General features: G+C 39.2%; 1 protein-coding gene across 3 annotated transcripts in view; it reads left to right on the top strand.

Annotated features, from left to right (window-relative positions):
- The window catches only part of PPP1R21 (protein phosphatase 1 regulatory subunit 21), a 36177-nt gene that overhangs the window by 5273 nt on the left and 14797 nt on the right, over window positions 1–16107 (top strand). For all 3 annotated transcript variants that reach the window (XM_064647981.1, XM_064647980.1, XM_064647982.1), the window contains exons 4-12: window positions 180–281; window positions 973–1137; window positions 1238–1296; window positions 3671–3765; window positions 6053–6105; window positions 11469–11618; window positions 14676–14777; window positions 14853–14941; window positions 15788–15924. In XM_064647981.1, the coding sequence (XP_064504051.1) occupies window positions 180–281; window positions 973–1137; window positions 1238–1296; window positions 3671–3765; window positions 6053–6105; window positions 11469–11618; window positions 14676–14777; window positions 14853–14941; window positions 15788–15924 (952 nt within the window). The remainder of the gene's footprint in view (window positions 1–179; window positions 282–972; window positions 1138–1237; window positions 1297–3670; window positions 3766–6052; window positions 6106–11468; window positions 11619–14675; window positions 14778–14852; window positions 14942–15787; window positions 15925–16107) is intronic.

Raw genomic sequence — 16107 nt, 5'->3', positions numbered from 1 at the left:
GTGCTGCTTTTAGACTTGTGCTGTGTCCAATATGCCTACCTTTTGCTATATTAGTCAATGTAAGCAGGGTATATGCTCTTGTGGCTCTTTTGGGAATTAGCTTTGGGAATGTTCTCACATACCTGCGGATGGGCTTTGGGATGTCCCCAGAGACAATGAGGGCATTTTCTTTCTTCTAGAAAAGTGTAGAATCCTCATCTCAGTTGAGTCAAGAACAGAAAAGTGTCTTCAATGAAGATCTTCAGAAGAAAATAGAAGAGAATGAACGACTACATATACTGGTGAGTGAAGCTTTTTTTAGCCTTTTTTTTCCATTGGAAAACCGGTCACACAAAGAAAGTTAGGGAAAATAAAATGCTGTCTGAAAACTAGTGGTTTTAGAGGCTTAGTTCTATGCAAAACAGTAGATTAGATCAGATAACTTGTTTATAAAGATGTTCACTGGGCAAGTTAAAAAATATTTTGACTTCAGATTCTTAAGACAGTATGTGGAGTCATTCACATAATACATATTTTCTCATTTAGATTTTTAACTTTTTGGCGACAGCTACTGTACTGAAAATAGGCTGGTACTGGGTGGAAATTCATTATTAATTCGCTGTTTCAGAATTGCTTTAAAGTTGAAGATATTTTCTGCAAGTTGCTGTAATTAAGTCAGGAATTACTTTACCAAAATGGAATGCATTTCACTTTAGAAAACTTGAAAAAAAACTTATGGCTCAAGTTCAGTTTTTCAGGTGTCTGCTATTAGTCAGCAATATATTTAAGGAGTACTTGGTAGTACTACAAAACTTTGTTTTTATTAAACTACTTTGTTCCTGAATCATTTCTCTGTAAATAAAATGAAATTTCTATTTGTCTGAAAACTAGCAATTATTAACCTGAACTGACTAATGAGGTCAGTGTAACTCACAGGACTGGATTCATCAGTAAAATGAAGCTTTCCTAAGAGCTTTGCTTTTCTTCCTTTAGTTCTTTGAAGCAGATGAGCAGCACAAACGTTTGGAAGCGGAGCTGAGAACTAGACTTGAGGTTTTGGAAACTGATGCTGCCCAGCACCAAGCTGTGGTGGACAGTTTAACGAAGAAATACACAGATACCATAGAAAAGCTGCAGAATGATAAAGCCAAATTAGAAGTAAGGAGCTTTTCCTCTTACTTGCAAGTTTGAAAAATTTTGAAATGCAATGTCTTGCTGTGTCAGTACTTACATTGTGAGATTATCTTCTTGCCTAAAGATCAAGTCTCAGACACTAGAAAGAGAAGCTAAGGACTGCAGGCTTCGAACTGAAGAATGGTAAGTGTTTTTATTTAATATAATGAAAATTTGATTGAAAAAATAACTGCTGTAAAACATTAACTGGGTTATTTTTAGTAATTATTTTTAATTATTTTAATAATACCTTTTAAAAAAGGGGGAGAAAAAAAGACTGATAAAACTCAAATGATAGTATGAAGACAAGCCTGACGTGTGCAGGTCAAACCCCTTTTTCTTTAGCTGTGTATAGAATGAGACAATTCCACAAATTTTGCTTTCAGTAGTAGCAGTTTTGTCTCCAGGCTGTTTTAAGTGGCAGTGATGTTGATGAAAGCTTGAAAAATTTATTTGTAATGGAAAGCTATAGAAATTAAAGAACTTGAATGAAACAAAGATCTGTGAGTTTGTAAAAACTGCTTCTAAAAACAAAGCTTGGTTAAGGTACACTCAGATAACCGACTGAAATGATTTAAAAAATCCCCCTCCACTGCAAAAGCTTCTTGAACAATTGTTTTTGCTTCAGACATAACGTTCTCAGCTAGAATACTTCAAAGTTTTTGTTGAAGAATTAGTATTTTTAGTTTTGGAATACTTTCATTGTCTTGAACGCAAGTTGTAGAAAATGGGAAGTTGAGGACTGTGGACCAAATCAAATTAGGGTGCATTTCTCTGAAGTTCATTTTTAAGGTGCATTTTATGTGTGCAGTATAGTTTTTTAATGAGTAAGATGCATAGTGAATTTTCAGATGCAGAGTTCCTTCTATCACCTGGTAACCTCGAAGTATGTATTTTAATTATTTTGATAGATCCGAAGATACTTGAATCCAATAACTCTCCTCTAATACAGGTCAGGGTTTCACTAAAAATCACTTGCGAAAGAGGATGAAAGCTGTGTTTTGCTGCTGTTTGCTTTTTTGTGGTGTTTGAAAACCTGTAGTCTTAATCTGCTACTATTCAGCTCAGACATTGTCTATCACATTCTGTGATGACTGGGTAGTTAATGTCATTGTAAAAAATTGTCCCTACTATTTAAGAAGCGAGGCTTTTAAAAATAATAAAACCTGACACTTCTTAATTTTAAACACTGAAATCAGTATCTATTGAGCACATGACAGAATATGTCTCTGAGAATACTGCTCTTCTGTTTTCCCCACTCTTTCAGGGGAAGGGATCCATTTGCCTCTGACACCCACTCTTTCTTCAGAAAAGCCAGGGGATATGAGACTTGACAGCCTGCATGCCTTGAAAATTTAAGGGCAGAATGTAAAACAAAACATATCAAACTACTTGTTTATCGTTCCTTTATAGTACAACAAGGAAGTATCTGTACATTTGCAGTTTGTCTTTATTTTCTGTCCTACCCAATGCTACTGCAGTACATGCTGTACCGTTTCTCTGCAATTTTGGAGCTGCTTTCCAAGAAAAATGTTTCTTAATGTGCATGAGCTACTTATTGGCTAGTTTCTTCATATCTTGCTTGTCTATTTTGGATTTTTTTTCCTTGTTAGTCCTGATAAATTTCTGTGTATCAAATGTTGTAAAAAAGGAAAAAACTGTCACTTTGACACCTTCCCCCCCACCCTCCACTATATGTGCAGGAGTTCTATATGTCAAACGGGAAGCAAAACAGTGAAGAATTTGGGGGCCTAAGTTGGGTAAGGTGTGGAATTTGGAATCAATATGCAGTGATCTTTGTTAACATATGTGTATAATGCTGGGATATGTCACTCTTCCTCTCAGGAATCTAATTATATTAGTAATCTTAATTACTTAGGTTCACATCTATATACAAAGTCAAATGCAAGTGAAGCAGATCTAGGGAAAAATCACTTTAGAATGCATAAGAAGCATAATTGCCAAGTCTTGTCAGAAGAGGCTGTGTAGTGGCAGTGTTTAAATATGGGATTTTAAAGAGCTTGTTATGTATTTCAAATAGTGATGTGACATAGTTAACTGAATTATTGACAACTCATTGTCTGCATATCAGAATACCACATTTGATACATAGTAACTTAATTTGAAGGCACTTTTACATTCCCACTCAAATTCTAGTAGAAAAGAATGCCTTCATATAGTTTATATAATATTTGCAGAATAGGAAAACAAGGTAGATTTTAACTCTGAAGTAAGTTGAGCTTCTCAAGAATGGAACTTGGAATGGAACAATTTACAAGTTTATTGCATCTTTCACTGCATTTGTTAGGGATTAGAATAGAATGTCATTTATTAAATATGACAGAAAGGAGGACAAATAATTCCTACTTTATTATTCCTGTCTAATGTCTAGAAGGAGACAGATACCTATACACTCAAGGTATGCTTATGGTGAGATATGGTGTTGGTGAACAGATTAAATTTTAAAGGTTTACTGTGTGTGTGTGTGTGGTTTTTCGTTTGTGTCTTTGTTATTTAGCCAGCAACAGCTAAAGAATCTTCAAGCAGCTTTGGGCAGTAGACTGGAAGAATCACTATGCATAATTAATGAAAAAGTACCTTTTAATGACACAAGTACGTATTGCCTTGGTCTGGGTTTCTTGTTTGATTTTTGGGTATCCATCTGGAGGAAGTACACCTTATGAATTAAACTGTATTAGCTGTAAGAAATGTTGGACATCTGAACAGACACTTGGAGGTAACTGTAGTAAGTATTCACAATACTTGTCATAGTCTTGCTTAGTAATTTGAAAATGTTAAGCTTTTATATATAACAATGGAAATATATATAACAATGGAAATAACAGTATCTAATATATAGATAACAATGGAAATTAAAACTTTTTTGAAGGCTCTTGAGTAATTTGCCACTTGTCTTGCGTAGAGTTAACAGAATATTGCAGAAGATAAAGGAACACTGTCAATTTAATGGTTTCTCTGTAAAAAATAATACTCTTTGAGATGAGTAACTATTTTTGGCAGGGTATATTCTCAAGTTGGAGTAAGGTGGGGATAAACTGGTGGTTGCAGAGGTGTTGACTTAGAGGCACTGGATCAACAGTGATCTGTACTTAGTGGGAAGTTTGTCAGTGTGTCTCATGTTTGATCAGGGAACACCCAGACTAGTTCTTATCTGTAGTTTGTCTCAGACTTGTTTGTCTTTTCAAGGAAAAAAAGCCCTTTGAATTTGGGGATTTTTACCTGAAGCAGTGCTTCCTTTCCAACTGCTGCTAGAAAAACTGAAGTGCAGAGGATACCATGAATTTAGGAATGCTCAGCCTTTGCATTGCTGTGGTGCAAGGATGGGTTAGTATATGCCAGATCAGTGCTGTGCACTGTGTGCTTTCTAAATAGCTGAGTGCAAGGTCAGGCAGGCACTACCTGCACTCTTCTGGCAGAGTCACCAGGAAGACCTGGAATAGTGGAAAAAGCTGAAAGTAGCGAAGAAGGAGCAGAGAAGTGAAAACAGGCTTTTGAGTTTCCTGTATATTTTACTGGTAGCTTTTGCATTTTTCATTCAGTATAAAACTTGATGATGTTTTAAATAGACTTGGGTTCTCTAAAAGCTGATCTGGCAGGTGCTACAGGGGTGAGCCTTCCAAGTTCTCCACTGGGTTGGCAATCCAGTGAGTCTTGGCTTAGGAACACCAGATCATCTTCTCTTTAGGAAATATTGACACCCATAGAGCACGTCATGCTGAGGTGTTGGTGCCTTGAATTGATATCCTTCTCACTTCTTTCACAAAGGTCACCTTGCCTGGCGTCTACTGCCTGTTTCTATTTCTCTGGCTTCTTTAGCTCCATTTTTTTTTTAAATAGGTAGTTATCATTGTAGCAAATAATAACTTTGATGCAAATAATTTATCTGCTCACTGAGCTGCTATAGCATAATGTTTTTGCTTGTGTAGAAAACACTACAAATAGCGGACAGATCTTTAGTGATGGAAGTTGGGAGATGTTTGTTTGCTGTGGATTCCAGCTCTCTTCCTATAGGCTCTGTAGTTGGCTTTAAGTGTAACTACCAGCTGACTAGTTTCAGTAACAATCAAATGACTTCTCGACTAAGCGTGATTTCCAGAGTAGAAGGATTTGGTAATTTTGGACAGAGTTTTTTTGCCCTCTGAATATAACTACCTCTTCCCATGTGAATGACAGAAAAGGAATAAAAAGCTGCAAGTTTCCTTTGAGTGCAAATTTTAAACTGAAGTAGTTGTTCAATTTAATTGAGGATGAATGTGATCCCTTTTAAAATCTATAAGACTTCATAAGCTTTTCTCTAGGTACAAATATCCCTCTCTTTAAAAATTGTGCCTGCTTGTAGTCGAATAATCAGTCTGGTTACTTCATGACTGGAGCAGAATGATGAAATACATGGAGAGTACATCTTAGTCTGAATTATCAACACATCAAGTATATACAGAAGCTTTTTTAAAAAAATGTTCAAACCATTAAAAAATTAGTCTTACTTGGCACTCCCTGGAATGTAATTGAGATGTGAAGATAACCTTGAATTCCTTAAGTGTAATTTCTTTTAAAAGATTTTTTTACTCTTGTTTGTCATGACTACTGTTCTTTGGGCAAGAGGATTCTGCTCTTAGCTGTCAAATTCAGGATGTTCAGATGATTAAATTTGACTTACTGCTTTCTCTCCACTTAGTCACAGAAACAGTTCTTAAGTGGGAATACTTAGGCTTACCTTATTGAAGTCAATTGTTTGTATCTCTTTAGTTAATATTGCTTACATGAACTGTAAGATTACTGCAATGAAATTTTATTTTTTTTAAAAAATCACTTTTTACCATAAGTGTCTCTCAAAAACCCCCACAATTTAATAAGTGCAAACTCAATTTTTGTCCTGTAGGATCTAATCGATACAATGCTCTGAATGTACCGTTACACAACAGAAGATATCAGGTAAGCACTTTTCATATATAACTTTCTACAGATACTGAAATAAAACCAGTCATTTTAGTGACTGAAACAAAAGAAGATAACCTACCTTATAGCTATAATGACATTCTAAGGGCTTTTCTGTTCACAGAGCCTCTGCACTTTTTCAAAGGTTCTTTTTTCTTCTTCTTTTTCAAAGGTTTCATATTGTTCTTATGTCAAGGAGTGAAGTTGTCTGCTTACCTCACTAGAGCTAATCCATTGATTTTTGGCTCATGATCACTGTAGGTATTAACTCAGATACCCCTTTCTAAAAAGAATGGCAAAAAGGTCTAATACCCATGTCTTACTAAAGTTATATGAAATATCTTTTACTATGTCACAGAATCACAGAATCAGCCAGGTTGGAAAAGACCTCTGAGATCATCAAGTCCAACTTATGACCCAACACCATGCTGTCAACTAGACCATGGCACTAAGTGCCACATCCAGTCTCTTCTTAAATACCTCCAAGGATGGTGACTCCACCACCTCCCTGGGCAGCCCATTCCAATGTCTGATCACTCTCTCTGTAAAGAATTTAATTCTGATGTCTAACCTAAACCTCCCCTGGCACAGCTTAAGACTGTGCCCTCTTGTCCTGCTGCTGGTTGCCTGGGAAAAGAGACTGACCCCCACCTCACTCCAACCTTCTTTCAGGGAGTTGTAGAGAGTGATGAGGTCTCCCCTGAGCCTCTTCTTCTCCAGACTAAACAACCCCAGCTCCCTCAGCCACTCCTCTTAGAGCCTGTGCTCCAATCCCCTCACCAGCCTTGTCGCCCTTCTCTGACACTCTCCAGCACCTCAATATCCTTCCTAAACTGAGGGACCCACAACTGGACACAGTACTCAAGGTGCAACCTAATTAGTGCCGAGTACAGGGGAAGAATCACTTCCCTGGTCTTGCTGGCCACACTGTTCCTGATCTAGGCCAGGATGCCATTGGCCTTCTTGGCCACCTGGGCACACTGCTGGCTCATGTTCAGCTTCCTGTCAATCCAAACTCCCAGGTCCCTTTCTGCCTGGCTGCTCTCCAGCCACTCTGTGCCCAGCCTGTAGCACTGCAGGGGGTTGTTGTGGCCAAAGTGCAGGACCTGGCACTTGATCTTGTTAAACATCATACCATTGGATTCAGCCCATTTATCCAGCCTGTCCAGGTCCCTCTGCAGAGCCCTCCTACCCTGCAGCAGATTGACACTCCCCCCAACTTGGTGTCATCTGCAAATTTGCTAATGGTACACTCAATCCCCTCATCCAGATCATCAGTGAAGATATTAAACAGGACTGGGCCCAACACTGATCCCAGGGGGACACCACTAGTGACCAGCTGCCAACTGGATGCAGCCCCATGCCCCACCACTCTCTGGGCCTGGCCCTCCAGCCAGTTCCTAACCCAGCACAGGGTGCCTCTGTCCAAGCCATGGGCTGCAGCTTTTTCAGGAGTATGGCTGTGGGAGATGGTGTCAAAGGCTTTGCTGAAGTCCAGACAGACACATCCACAGCCTTCCCCTCATCCACCAGGCAGGTCACCTGATCATAAAAGGAGATCAGGTTGGTCAGACAAGACCTGTCCCTCCTAAACCTGTGTTGACTGGGTCTGATGCCTTGTCCATCCTGCAGGTGTTGTGTGATTGCACTTAGGATGATCCGCTCCATAACCTTGCCAGGCACTGAGGTCAGGCTAATGGGCCTGTAGTTTCCCCGGTCTTCCTTTCCGCCCTTGTGGATGGGCATCACATTAGCCAGCTTCCAATCATCTGAGACCTCCCCAATGAGCCAGAACTGTTGATAGATGATGGAGAAGCTCTTGGTGAGCTCTTCTGCCAGTTCCCTCATCACTCTAGGATGGATCCCGTCTGGTCCCATAGACTTGTAAGGATTCAAGTCTAGCAGGTCACTAACTTCTTCCTGCTGGATAATGGGGGCTCCCCGTCACTATCAGCCCAGGAAGCCAGTTGTCCCGAGAATAACCTGTCTTGTAAAAACTGAGGCAAAGGAGGTGTTAATTACCTCAGCCTTATCCTTGTCTTTGGTAACTATGTTCCCCTCCATTCCCCTCTGTGTCCAGCAAAGAATGGAGGGTTTCCTTGCCCCTCCTTTTGCTATTGATATGTTTATAAAACCACTTCTTTTTGTCCTTAACAGAAGTGGCCAGATTAAGTTCAAATTGTGCTTTTGCCTCTCTAATTTTCTTTCTATGTGACATAACTACATCCCTAAACACTTAATGAGTTGCCTGCCCTTTTTGCCAAAGGTGATAGACTCTCCTTTTTCTCCTATTTTCCTGCAAAATCTCCTTATTCAGCCAGGCCAGTCATCATCCCCACCAGCTCGCCTTTCGGCACATAGGGACAGCCTGCTGCTGTGCCTTCAAGATTTCTTTCTTGAAGTATGCCCATCCTTCCTGGACCCCTTTGTTTTTAAGGACTGTTTCCCAAGGTACTCTCCAAACCAGCCTCCTGAATAGGCCAAAGTCTGCCCTCTGGAAGTCTAGGGTAGAGGTTTTGTTGATGCCCTTCCTTACTTCACCAAGTATTGAAAACTCTAAAATTTTGTGGTCACTGTGCCCCAGATGGCCTCTGACCACCACCCACCAGCCCTTCTCTGTTTATAAACAGCAGGGCTAATGGGGCCCCAGCCCTGGTAGGTTCATTTATCAGCTGCAACAAGAAATTATCCTCTATACTCCTGGACTGCCTCTTCTCCACTGTGTTGAGTTTCCAGCAGACATCCAGCAGGTTAAATTCGCCCACAAGAACAAGGGCTGGTGATTTTGTAACCTCCCCCAGCTGCTTGTGGAATAATTCATCACCCTGTTCATCCTGGTTGGGTGGTCTGTAACAGACTCCCACCAGGATATATCAGCCTTGTTGGCCTTCCCCCTGATTCTGGTCCACAGGCACTCAACCTGATTGTTACTGCCTTCAAGTTCTACAGAGTCAAGAGTCTCTCTAACATATAGAGCCCCCCTCTCCTACTTTGCCTATCCCTTCTGAAGAGCTTGTAGCCACCCATGGCAGCACTCCAGTCATGCGAATCATCCCACCACGTTTCCGTGATGGTGACTATATCGTAGCTTTCCTGCTGCATGATGGCTTCCAGCTCCTATTGTTTGTTTCCCAAGCTGCCCGCACTTCAGCTGGGCTGCTGATTTCACTTCTAACTCAGGCTTTCCACCCTTGGGCTCTTCTCTGGAGAGCCTGGTTTCAACCTCTTCCCCCTTCAAACCTAGTTTAAAGCCCTCTGAATCAGCACTGCCAACTTATATGCTCGGGCTCTTTTGCCCTTGCTAGATAGGTGAAGCCCATCCAACTCTAGCAGGCTTGGTACCATAAAAATTGGCAAAAAACCAAAATTCCACTGGTGGCACCAATCCTTTAGCCACCTATTTGTAAAATGGGTTTTCCTACTCCTCATTCATCCGTGCTACTGCAGGAATTGAGGCTAACACCCCCTGTGCTCCTGCCCTATCAACTAATCAACCCAAAGCCTTAAAGTCCTTTTTAATTGCCCTGGTACCTTTTTTATTGATCTCATCACTGCCAACCTGTACTATCAACAGTCAACCTGCAGTGAGCTAGAACTTGAACATTTAATTTTTGAAGTTGATTAAAACTGTGTTATTTTAGAGGTCTTTTGTTGAGGGGAGAAAAAATAGGTTTGGTATCTTAAATTCCTTTTCCCTTAAACTGAGCTTTTTTGATCACTTCACTTGAGATCTGAAGAATGTTTGCATTTGTAAACTACACTTTGGTTTGTACACTAGAATGCCATGTTAGTTAACATTACTTGTTGCTAATCATAATCTTGAGGAATAAATCATGTCTTTGAGATCTCTGCATGGTTCATTTGCATTTTATGGGATACCTCTTGCCAAAACATCTCTTACTTGCAGCAAAATAACCCTTGTAAATTTAAATATTTTTATTTGGAAAAAAAAAGTAAGTTTCTGTTCACTACTGTAATTTCGTGAGTTTCCTTGGGAATGTTATTTACTCACTATTCAAAAATGAGCATTAGTTTTCTGCGAATAGCTAAATATATTAAGGGTTTTTACAGTAGCAAATCAGATACCTGGATGCAGTCAAAATTTTCCTCTGTTGCTTCCACTGAGGATGGGCTCCACAGCAATGTGGTTTTTCTGTTTGCTTGTATGAGATGTCTTGAACCTTCAAGTGAGTGCATTCAGATGCCACTGCAGAAAGATTTCAAATAGTTGCTTTCTCCATTCCTCAGAAGTGCCTATAAAGAGATGTTGTTCCTAATACATCTGCTGTGAGAACAGGTGTCCTGCTGTTCAATTTTGTGATGAAAGTAGCCTTAAATTTCAGGTCGCTGCTGCTGAGTTCTAAGAAAAATCTGAATAACTGCATGGAGAATTTCTCCCTTTACTGTTTTTTGCTAGAACTATGTCAGCCTCATACTTCAAGATCTGCAGTCTTGAAAATGTTCCAGGACAGATTTTTATGCCTGGCTTTGCCAGTGAAGGTAAAATGCTGATGTATTAGCACAGGATGCAGTGTAAAGGACAGCAAAACAGCAATAGTGTCTGTTTTCCTTCTTTGCGTAGCTAATTAACATACAGAAACTGAGTTTAATGAATACATTAATTACTCACCACCATCCCAGATCCATAATCAGGATTGACTTGATTTAAGAGTTCATTGAAGCATTGGAATACATCTCTGAATGATAAGTCATTCTTGGCTGAAATGTCACTCTAACCTTATTATCTCCTCCATAAGTCACAACAGAGTGTGGTTTTCTTCTCTTTTGACTGTGTTCCATTTTGGATTAATTTCTGGGATACCTTCCTACTGTACTAAAGCCACAGAACAGCCTTATTCATGAGCAACAGCTCAGTTCTATCAAGGCTGGGAGAATAAGAATTGAGTGTTAGTGGTTAGAAAGCAGACACCTAATTCTGGGAGAAAACCTCATTGATTTTTACTAAGTAAATTTAGGTTTCCTTGCAACCAGGTTGCTGTTGTCAGCAATTAGTCTGTTGGTCTCTGGAAATTTCAGAGATGATTTCTGTAACTGTATTGACTTCTGAGTGTTCTTGTGGCCTGCAGTTTGAAAAATGAGGTAGAGGCAATGCATCACCAGTTGTGTGAAATTAAAGCATCCTTTGTTGTCATAGAACAATGTGCCCTTCTGTGTGGCATTGTAGTTTATGGATGAAATTTTAAAAATTAAGTTAAAATAATTGCTGCTATGTTTTTAGGCTGAAATAGTAACAAGAAAGAAATCACTGATAACAATTTTTTGTATCCAAATGTAGGGGATTTTTTTTATATTTAAACAGATACATGTCAAATAAGATAATTTTTTAACTGTCTTTACAGCTGAAGTTGCGAGACCTTGCTGGCAAGGCACTGGCTTTTGTTCAAGAACTCGTAACAGCTCTCTTGAACTTCCACACATACACTGAGCAGAAGGTACAGATCTTTCCCATTGATTCTGCAACAGACACTATATCACCGTTGAATCAGAAGGTAAAGCTTACAAATTTCAGCTACAAGTATATTCAGTTATGTAGACTTTCAGTAGTGATTAATCTTAGTCATGCAAACTTCTACCACTTCACTGGAATGCTGTGAGTGTGTTCCTGAGAGCCAACCTCTCCTTCCTGCATGAGAAGTCTTTTCTGTTGGGTGAATTCTGTGAATGTGGCCAAAGGTACAGTTGCAGAGAATCTTTTTCTCCTGTGCCTCTGCAACAAGAACAATATGATAATCAAATCAGAGTTTTCCTTTTTAATTGCTAAACTGAAGTGCATTTGTTAAAAGTTCAGCTGACTTGTTTTAAAATAATAATACTCAAATACTGCACTGCTAAATGGAGCTTGTTTTAGTCAATGCACCAGGGCATGGGAGATGTTGAGACAGAATCTGTTTTTCTATATAAAGTGTTTAACTGTAACATTAAATAAACTGGATGGAAGGTAGACTTCTGAAGGAGAAATCCTAGACTCTGTTCCCTTATCAAAAAACCAACTTTATAATCTGATTTTGGGCTACTTGCAAAAAGATCTTTCATATAAGATCTTCTTGCTGAAGCTGCAAGTCTATAAAGCATGTTGAAATCAATATGAGAAATCTGACCCATCTGTTTTGACTCAACTCCGTGGGAAGGCTTTTTGAGAGTCATTCAGAGCTATCAGCTGCATTTTCTGTGCCATGAAGCATGGAATAAGAGCTCTGTGCACAAGGATTTGTGTGGAGATGCATATATGTATGCTTTGGAACAAAATTGCATTAACATCAGAGCTGACTTCGTAGTGTAAGTGGACCTATGTGGATTTAAGTTGCTGGATGGCAGTATTTTGTGATTCAGATTTTAATTTCTGTTTAGTAGTTGGTAGGGCTCAGACTTAAGCTACTGAGATGGATGTGGTTTGCATTGACCAAGTGGCTGCAGTGCATGTAGTGTCAATGTTAACTATCACAAAACTTTCTTGCTCTTGGGAAAACCTCCTTTTTATCTCTTTGCAGGTAACAAATATGCTTATGAAGGTGTTTATCCACTAGAGAAACCCCATTCTATCTGCCTTCTCAGTTGATTCAGCTCTTTCAGTCAAGAATACACTTTTACAGAGAGTCAGCATAGATATAAGCTTGAGAACATTTTCTTGCTTCTGCCACAAATGCACTCAAAATGGCATATCCTTCCTGGGAAAACTGTGTGGCTTTGTCATCTTCCAAATGCTTTGGGGCAGGAACTGTGTCTCTTTGTTTCTATGGCCCAGTGTGGTGACTGGATTCTACAGACACTAGTGCAGTTTACACTAAGGAATAAAGTCAAGTTGCTTAGACATCACTTCTCGCTGAATTTTTTTTCCCCCTAACATCCTTTGTTAACATTTCTTTGTTGCTTTTCAGCACAGCTGATATATGAACTTAATCAGAACCGTAATTTGATTCTTCTTTTCTGATAATTTACTCTGATTCAGTAGTTCAGGCTTTGTTTTTGTAATTATGTCTCTTTTAGTCTGCCCTATTCTGTATTTATGACCTAATTCCCTCAGCGCATGCTACTTCTCAGGTCTTTTGCTGTAACTTTCCAGCAGTGAAGCATCTTTTATAACTGACTGAAACTGTAGTTGCTACTATATTTTTGATTAATTTACCTGTTTGCTTGGCAAGTGTTCTCAGTGTGATTTTTAGCTACTCCACTGAACGGGTCAAAACCTCCCCGTTAATATGGTAGAGAAAATGAGACAAATGTCAGGTAGTGGCTTAGCAGATTTGCACTGATTTATTTTTCCCCAACTCCAGGTCTTGTCTGGTGCTTTCGAGCTATTTTCCCCACCAAACACTCAAAATAGATGTGGACAATTCCCTTCCAGGTTCAAGTATTCCTTTTCTCTTTAAGTATTGAATTGCTGGGTTCTGCTGGGTCTTCAGCATCATGCCAGATAACTCAAGTCCTCTCTCTTGCAGCACAAGCCAGGAGCATTCTGCATGTGTCATTTCTTCCTCCTTATATTCAGGAGTTTTCCCTAATTCTGTCCAGATTTGTGCATGCATGAATGAGGGCTTGGCATCTCACTCTTTTTGTTAACACTGTGTTGCTGCACTATAATAATACAAGAAATAATTAAAATCTCTTGTACTCTATTTGCCTGGGATCTTTAGCTGCTATTGTGGTTTAAATAACCAAAGGTGAAGGTGTCTTTCTGTGGGGCAAAATAAAAACCAAGATCACTTTTCGCTACCTATATCTGTGTGATAGCTAATCTGTGAAATTATCTTCCAATCTGTGGAAGAAGGTTTTTATGATACTGAGGTATCAAAAGGGAAAGCTGATGGTGTTGGTATGTTTTGATTGTGTGTAAGAGTACACACCATTCTCAGGTATGCTTTTTTGAGGGCAAAATTAACCGAAGAATTTACTTAAGCAATTTTCAGCAAAGTCAGGCAGTTCCACGACGTTGAAGTTTCATTATTGCTCAGAGCTGTCATAGTTTTTGGAAGTAAGAATTCTCCTTTGATTAGTTAGTGCTCCATCCTTTGCATTGGGATAAGCATGCTTTGAGTCATTTTGAAAACTGCAGCGGGCACAGATAAAGATAAAACCACATCTCTTGCTCTCAGTTTTAACTCAGTTTAGTTCTTCAGTACTTCACACAGGGTTGAGAGGCAAACAACAGCTGGGAGGAAGGTGGGATAGTTTATTCTGGTGGCTTAATGGTGCATTGATCTAGCCTTAATTTGATGGGGTTGAGGAAGGAATGCAAGAATGTTTAAACTTAAAAAGTAAGGGCTTGGTGTGCTGTGCATGACAATTAAAATGGGATAGGGTGCAGTGGCAAAGCCCTAGATGTTGTTTTGCCTGGACTGCCACTACTTCTCACTTTCCCTCAAGGTGTGTTTGTGTGTCCTGTAGAAGTGGTTGCTGTACATCACATGATTGTTATATCTTATTAATGACATCTTGGGCATCGTTTAAGATGATAGGTGCTTTGCTAAAATGGACCGTTCAGTTGTTAACTGGGAAAGATTTTACAAGAGCCTTCAACAAGCACCATTTTAAAATCTCTCTGTTCTCAGTTCTCACAGTATCTCCATGAAAACGCTTCGTACGTTCGCCCTCTGGAGGAAGGAATGCTGCACTTGTTCGAGAGCATCACGGAGGATACTGTGACAGTCCTGGTAAGATTTCTTACTTTTAGTATTGAAAAAGATTTTTACAGAGCAAAACCACTTATATGTTGTTTTTCCTTTCAGGAAACAACAGTGAAATTGAAGGCCTTCTCAGAACATTTAGCTTCCTACTTGTGCTTTTTAAGAAAGATTCTTCCTTATCAGTTAAAAAGGTACTTTTGATTTGATAGATCTCATTTAAAGGTGCAGTAATTGTCAGGTATGCAGCATTGTCAACACCTACAACTTAATATTTAAGTCAACACTTAAAACACACTCTGGCTTAAAGGGCAGAGCTTTTTTTTTTTAAATGCTGCTTTCTGAGCCTTGAGGTTAGGCATCTTTCTTTTAAGGTGCTAGAGCTAAACCCATGTATTTTAAGGCTCTTTTCCCCTCCTTCCAGATGAGACACTAAAAAATCTGTGCAGCTTTCATTAGTGTTTCTTAATGTTATTCAGTAGCGTTGATATTATTCAGGTATGGTACACTGAAATTGTTAATGCCTTGAGCCTGTCTGAGGATTATTTATCATTCAGTACATGTAGTAGAACTTGGCCAGATGCACATCCCTTCTGCTTTGAAAATCTTTGTTCCTGAGTTGGTCGAAGGGAGGTGAATTATAGATGTAAAAAACTGCTTAAAAAGTGGGTTTGGACTACAGAAGAAGAAAAAGCTTTATTTATGTCTTCTTTACACCTGTTCTCATGCTCCTTAGGAAGCAAAAGATAAAATAATTTATGTAGTGGAGGAAAAAGTCTTTAAACAGATGCAGTCAATTCCTTGCCGTGAGCGTAAACCATTCCTGGCTTGTGACTAAAATGCCTAAGAGTGGGGGTGCACACAGTAATTTTCATGTATTGCTAAGTCACTCTGCTATGTTAACCATTCTAAAGTAAATTCCTAGTCTCTTGTTCTTTTGGACTGGGGATGTAGAGAACACTTATCTATTCCAAAACTCGTGAACTTGTTTTTTAAGATAATTGCTCGTTTTTTAAAAAAAATAATTCATATATTCCTAGTTTGGAAGAAGAGTGTGAGTCTTCTCTTTGCACAGCTGCTTTAAGAGCTAGAAATATGGAGCTACACAGAGACATGAAAAGGTTGACTGCAGTCTTTGAGAAGCTACATACGTATGTCAGTCTTCTGGCCTTACCGAGTAAGTGTCAGTTTTGGCTTGGTTGGTTACACTGACTGGAAGGTACTGGTTTTATTTTTGGACCAGTACTGGGTGGGTTTGTTTTGGTTTTGTTTTTTCTTGTTTTGTTTTTGTTTGGTTTGAGTTTTTTTTGAGCCATACACACAGACACCAAATGCCACTTCTATGATAGAAGAAAACAAT

Source organism: Pseudopipra pipra, chromosome 3 (assembly GCF_036250125.1).
Source record: "Pseudopipra pipra isolate bDixPip1 chromosome 3, bDixPip1.hap1, whole genome shotgun sequence".
Taxonomy (NCBI): domain Eukaryota; kingdom Metazoa; phylum Chordata; class Aves; order Passeriformes; family Pipridae; genus Pseudopipra; species Pseudopipra pipra.
The sequence above is the reverse complement of the archived record's forward strand: the minus strand, read 5'-3'. Positions and strand labels throughout refer to the sequence as shown.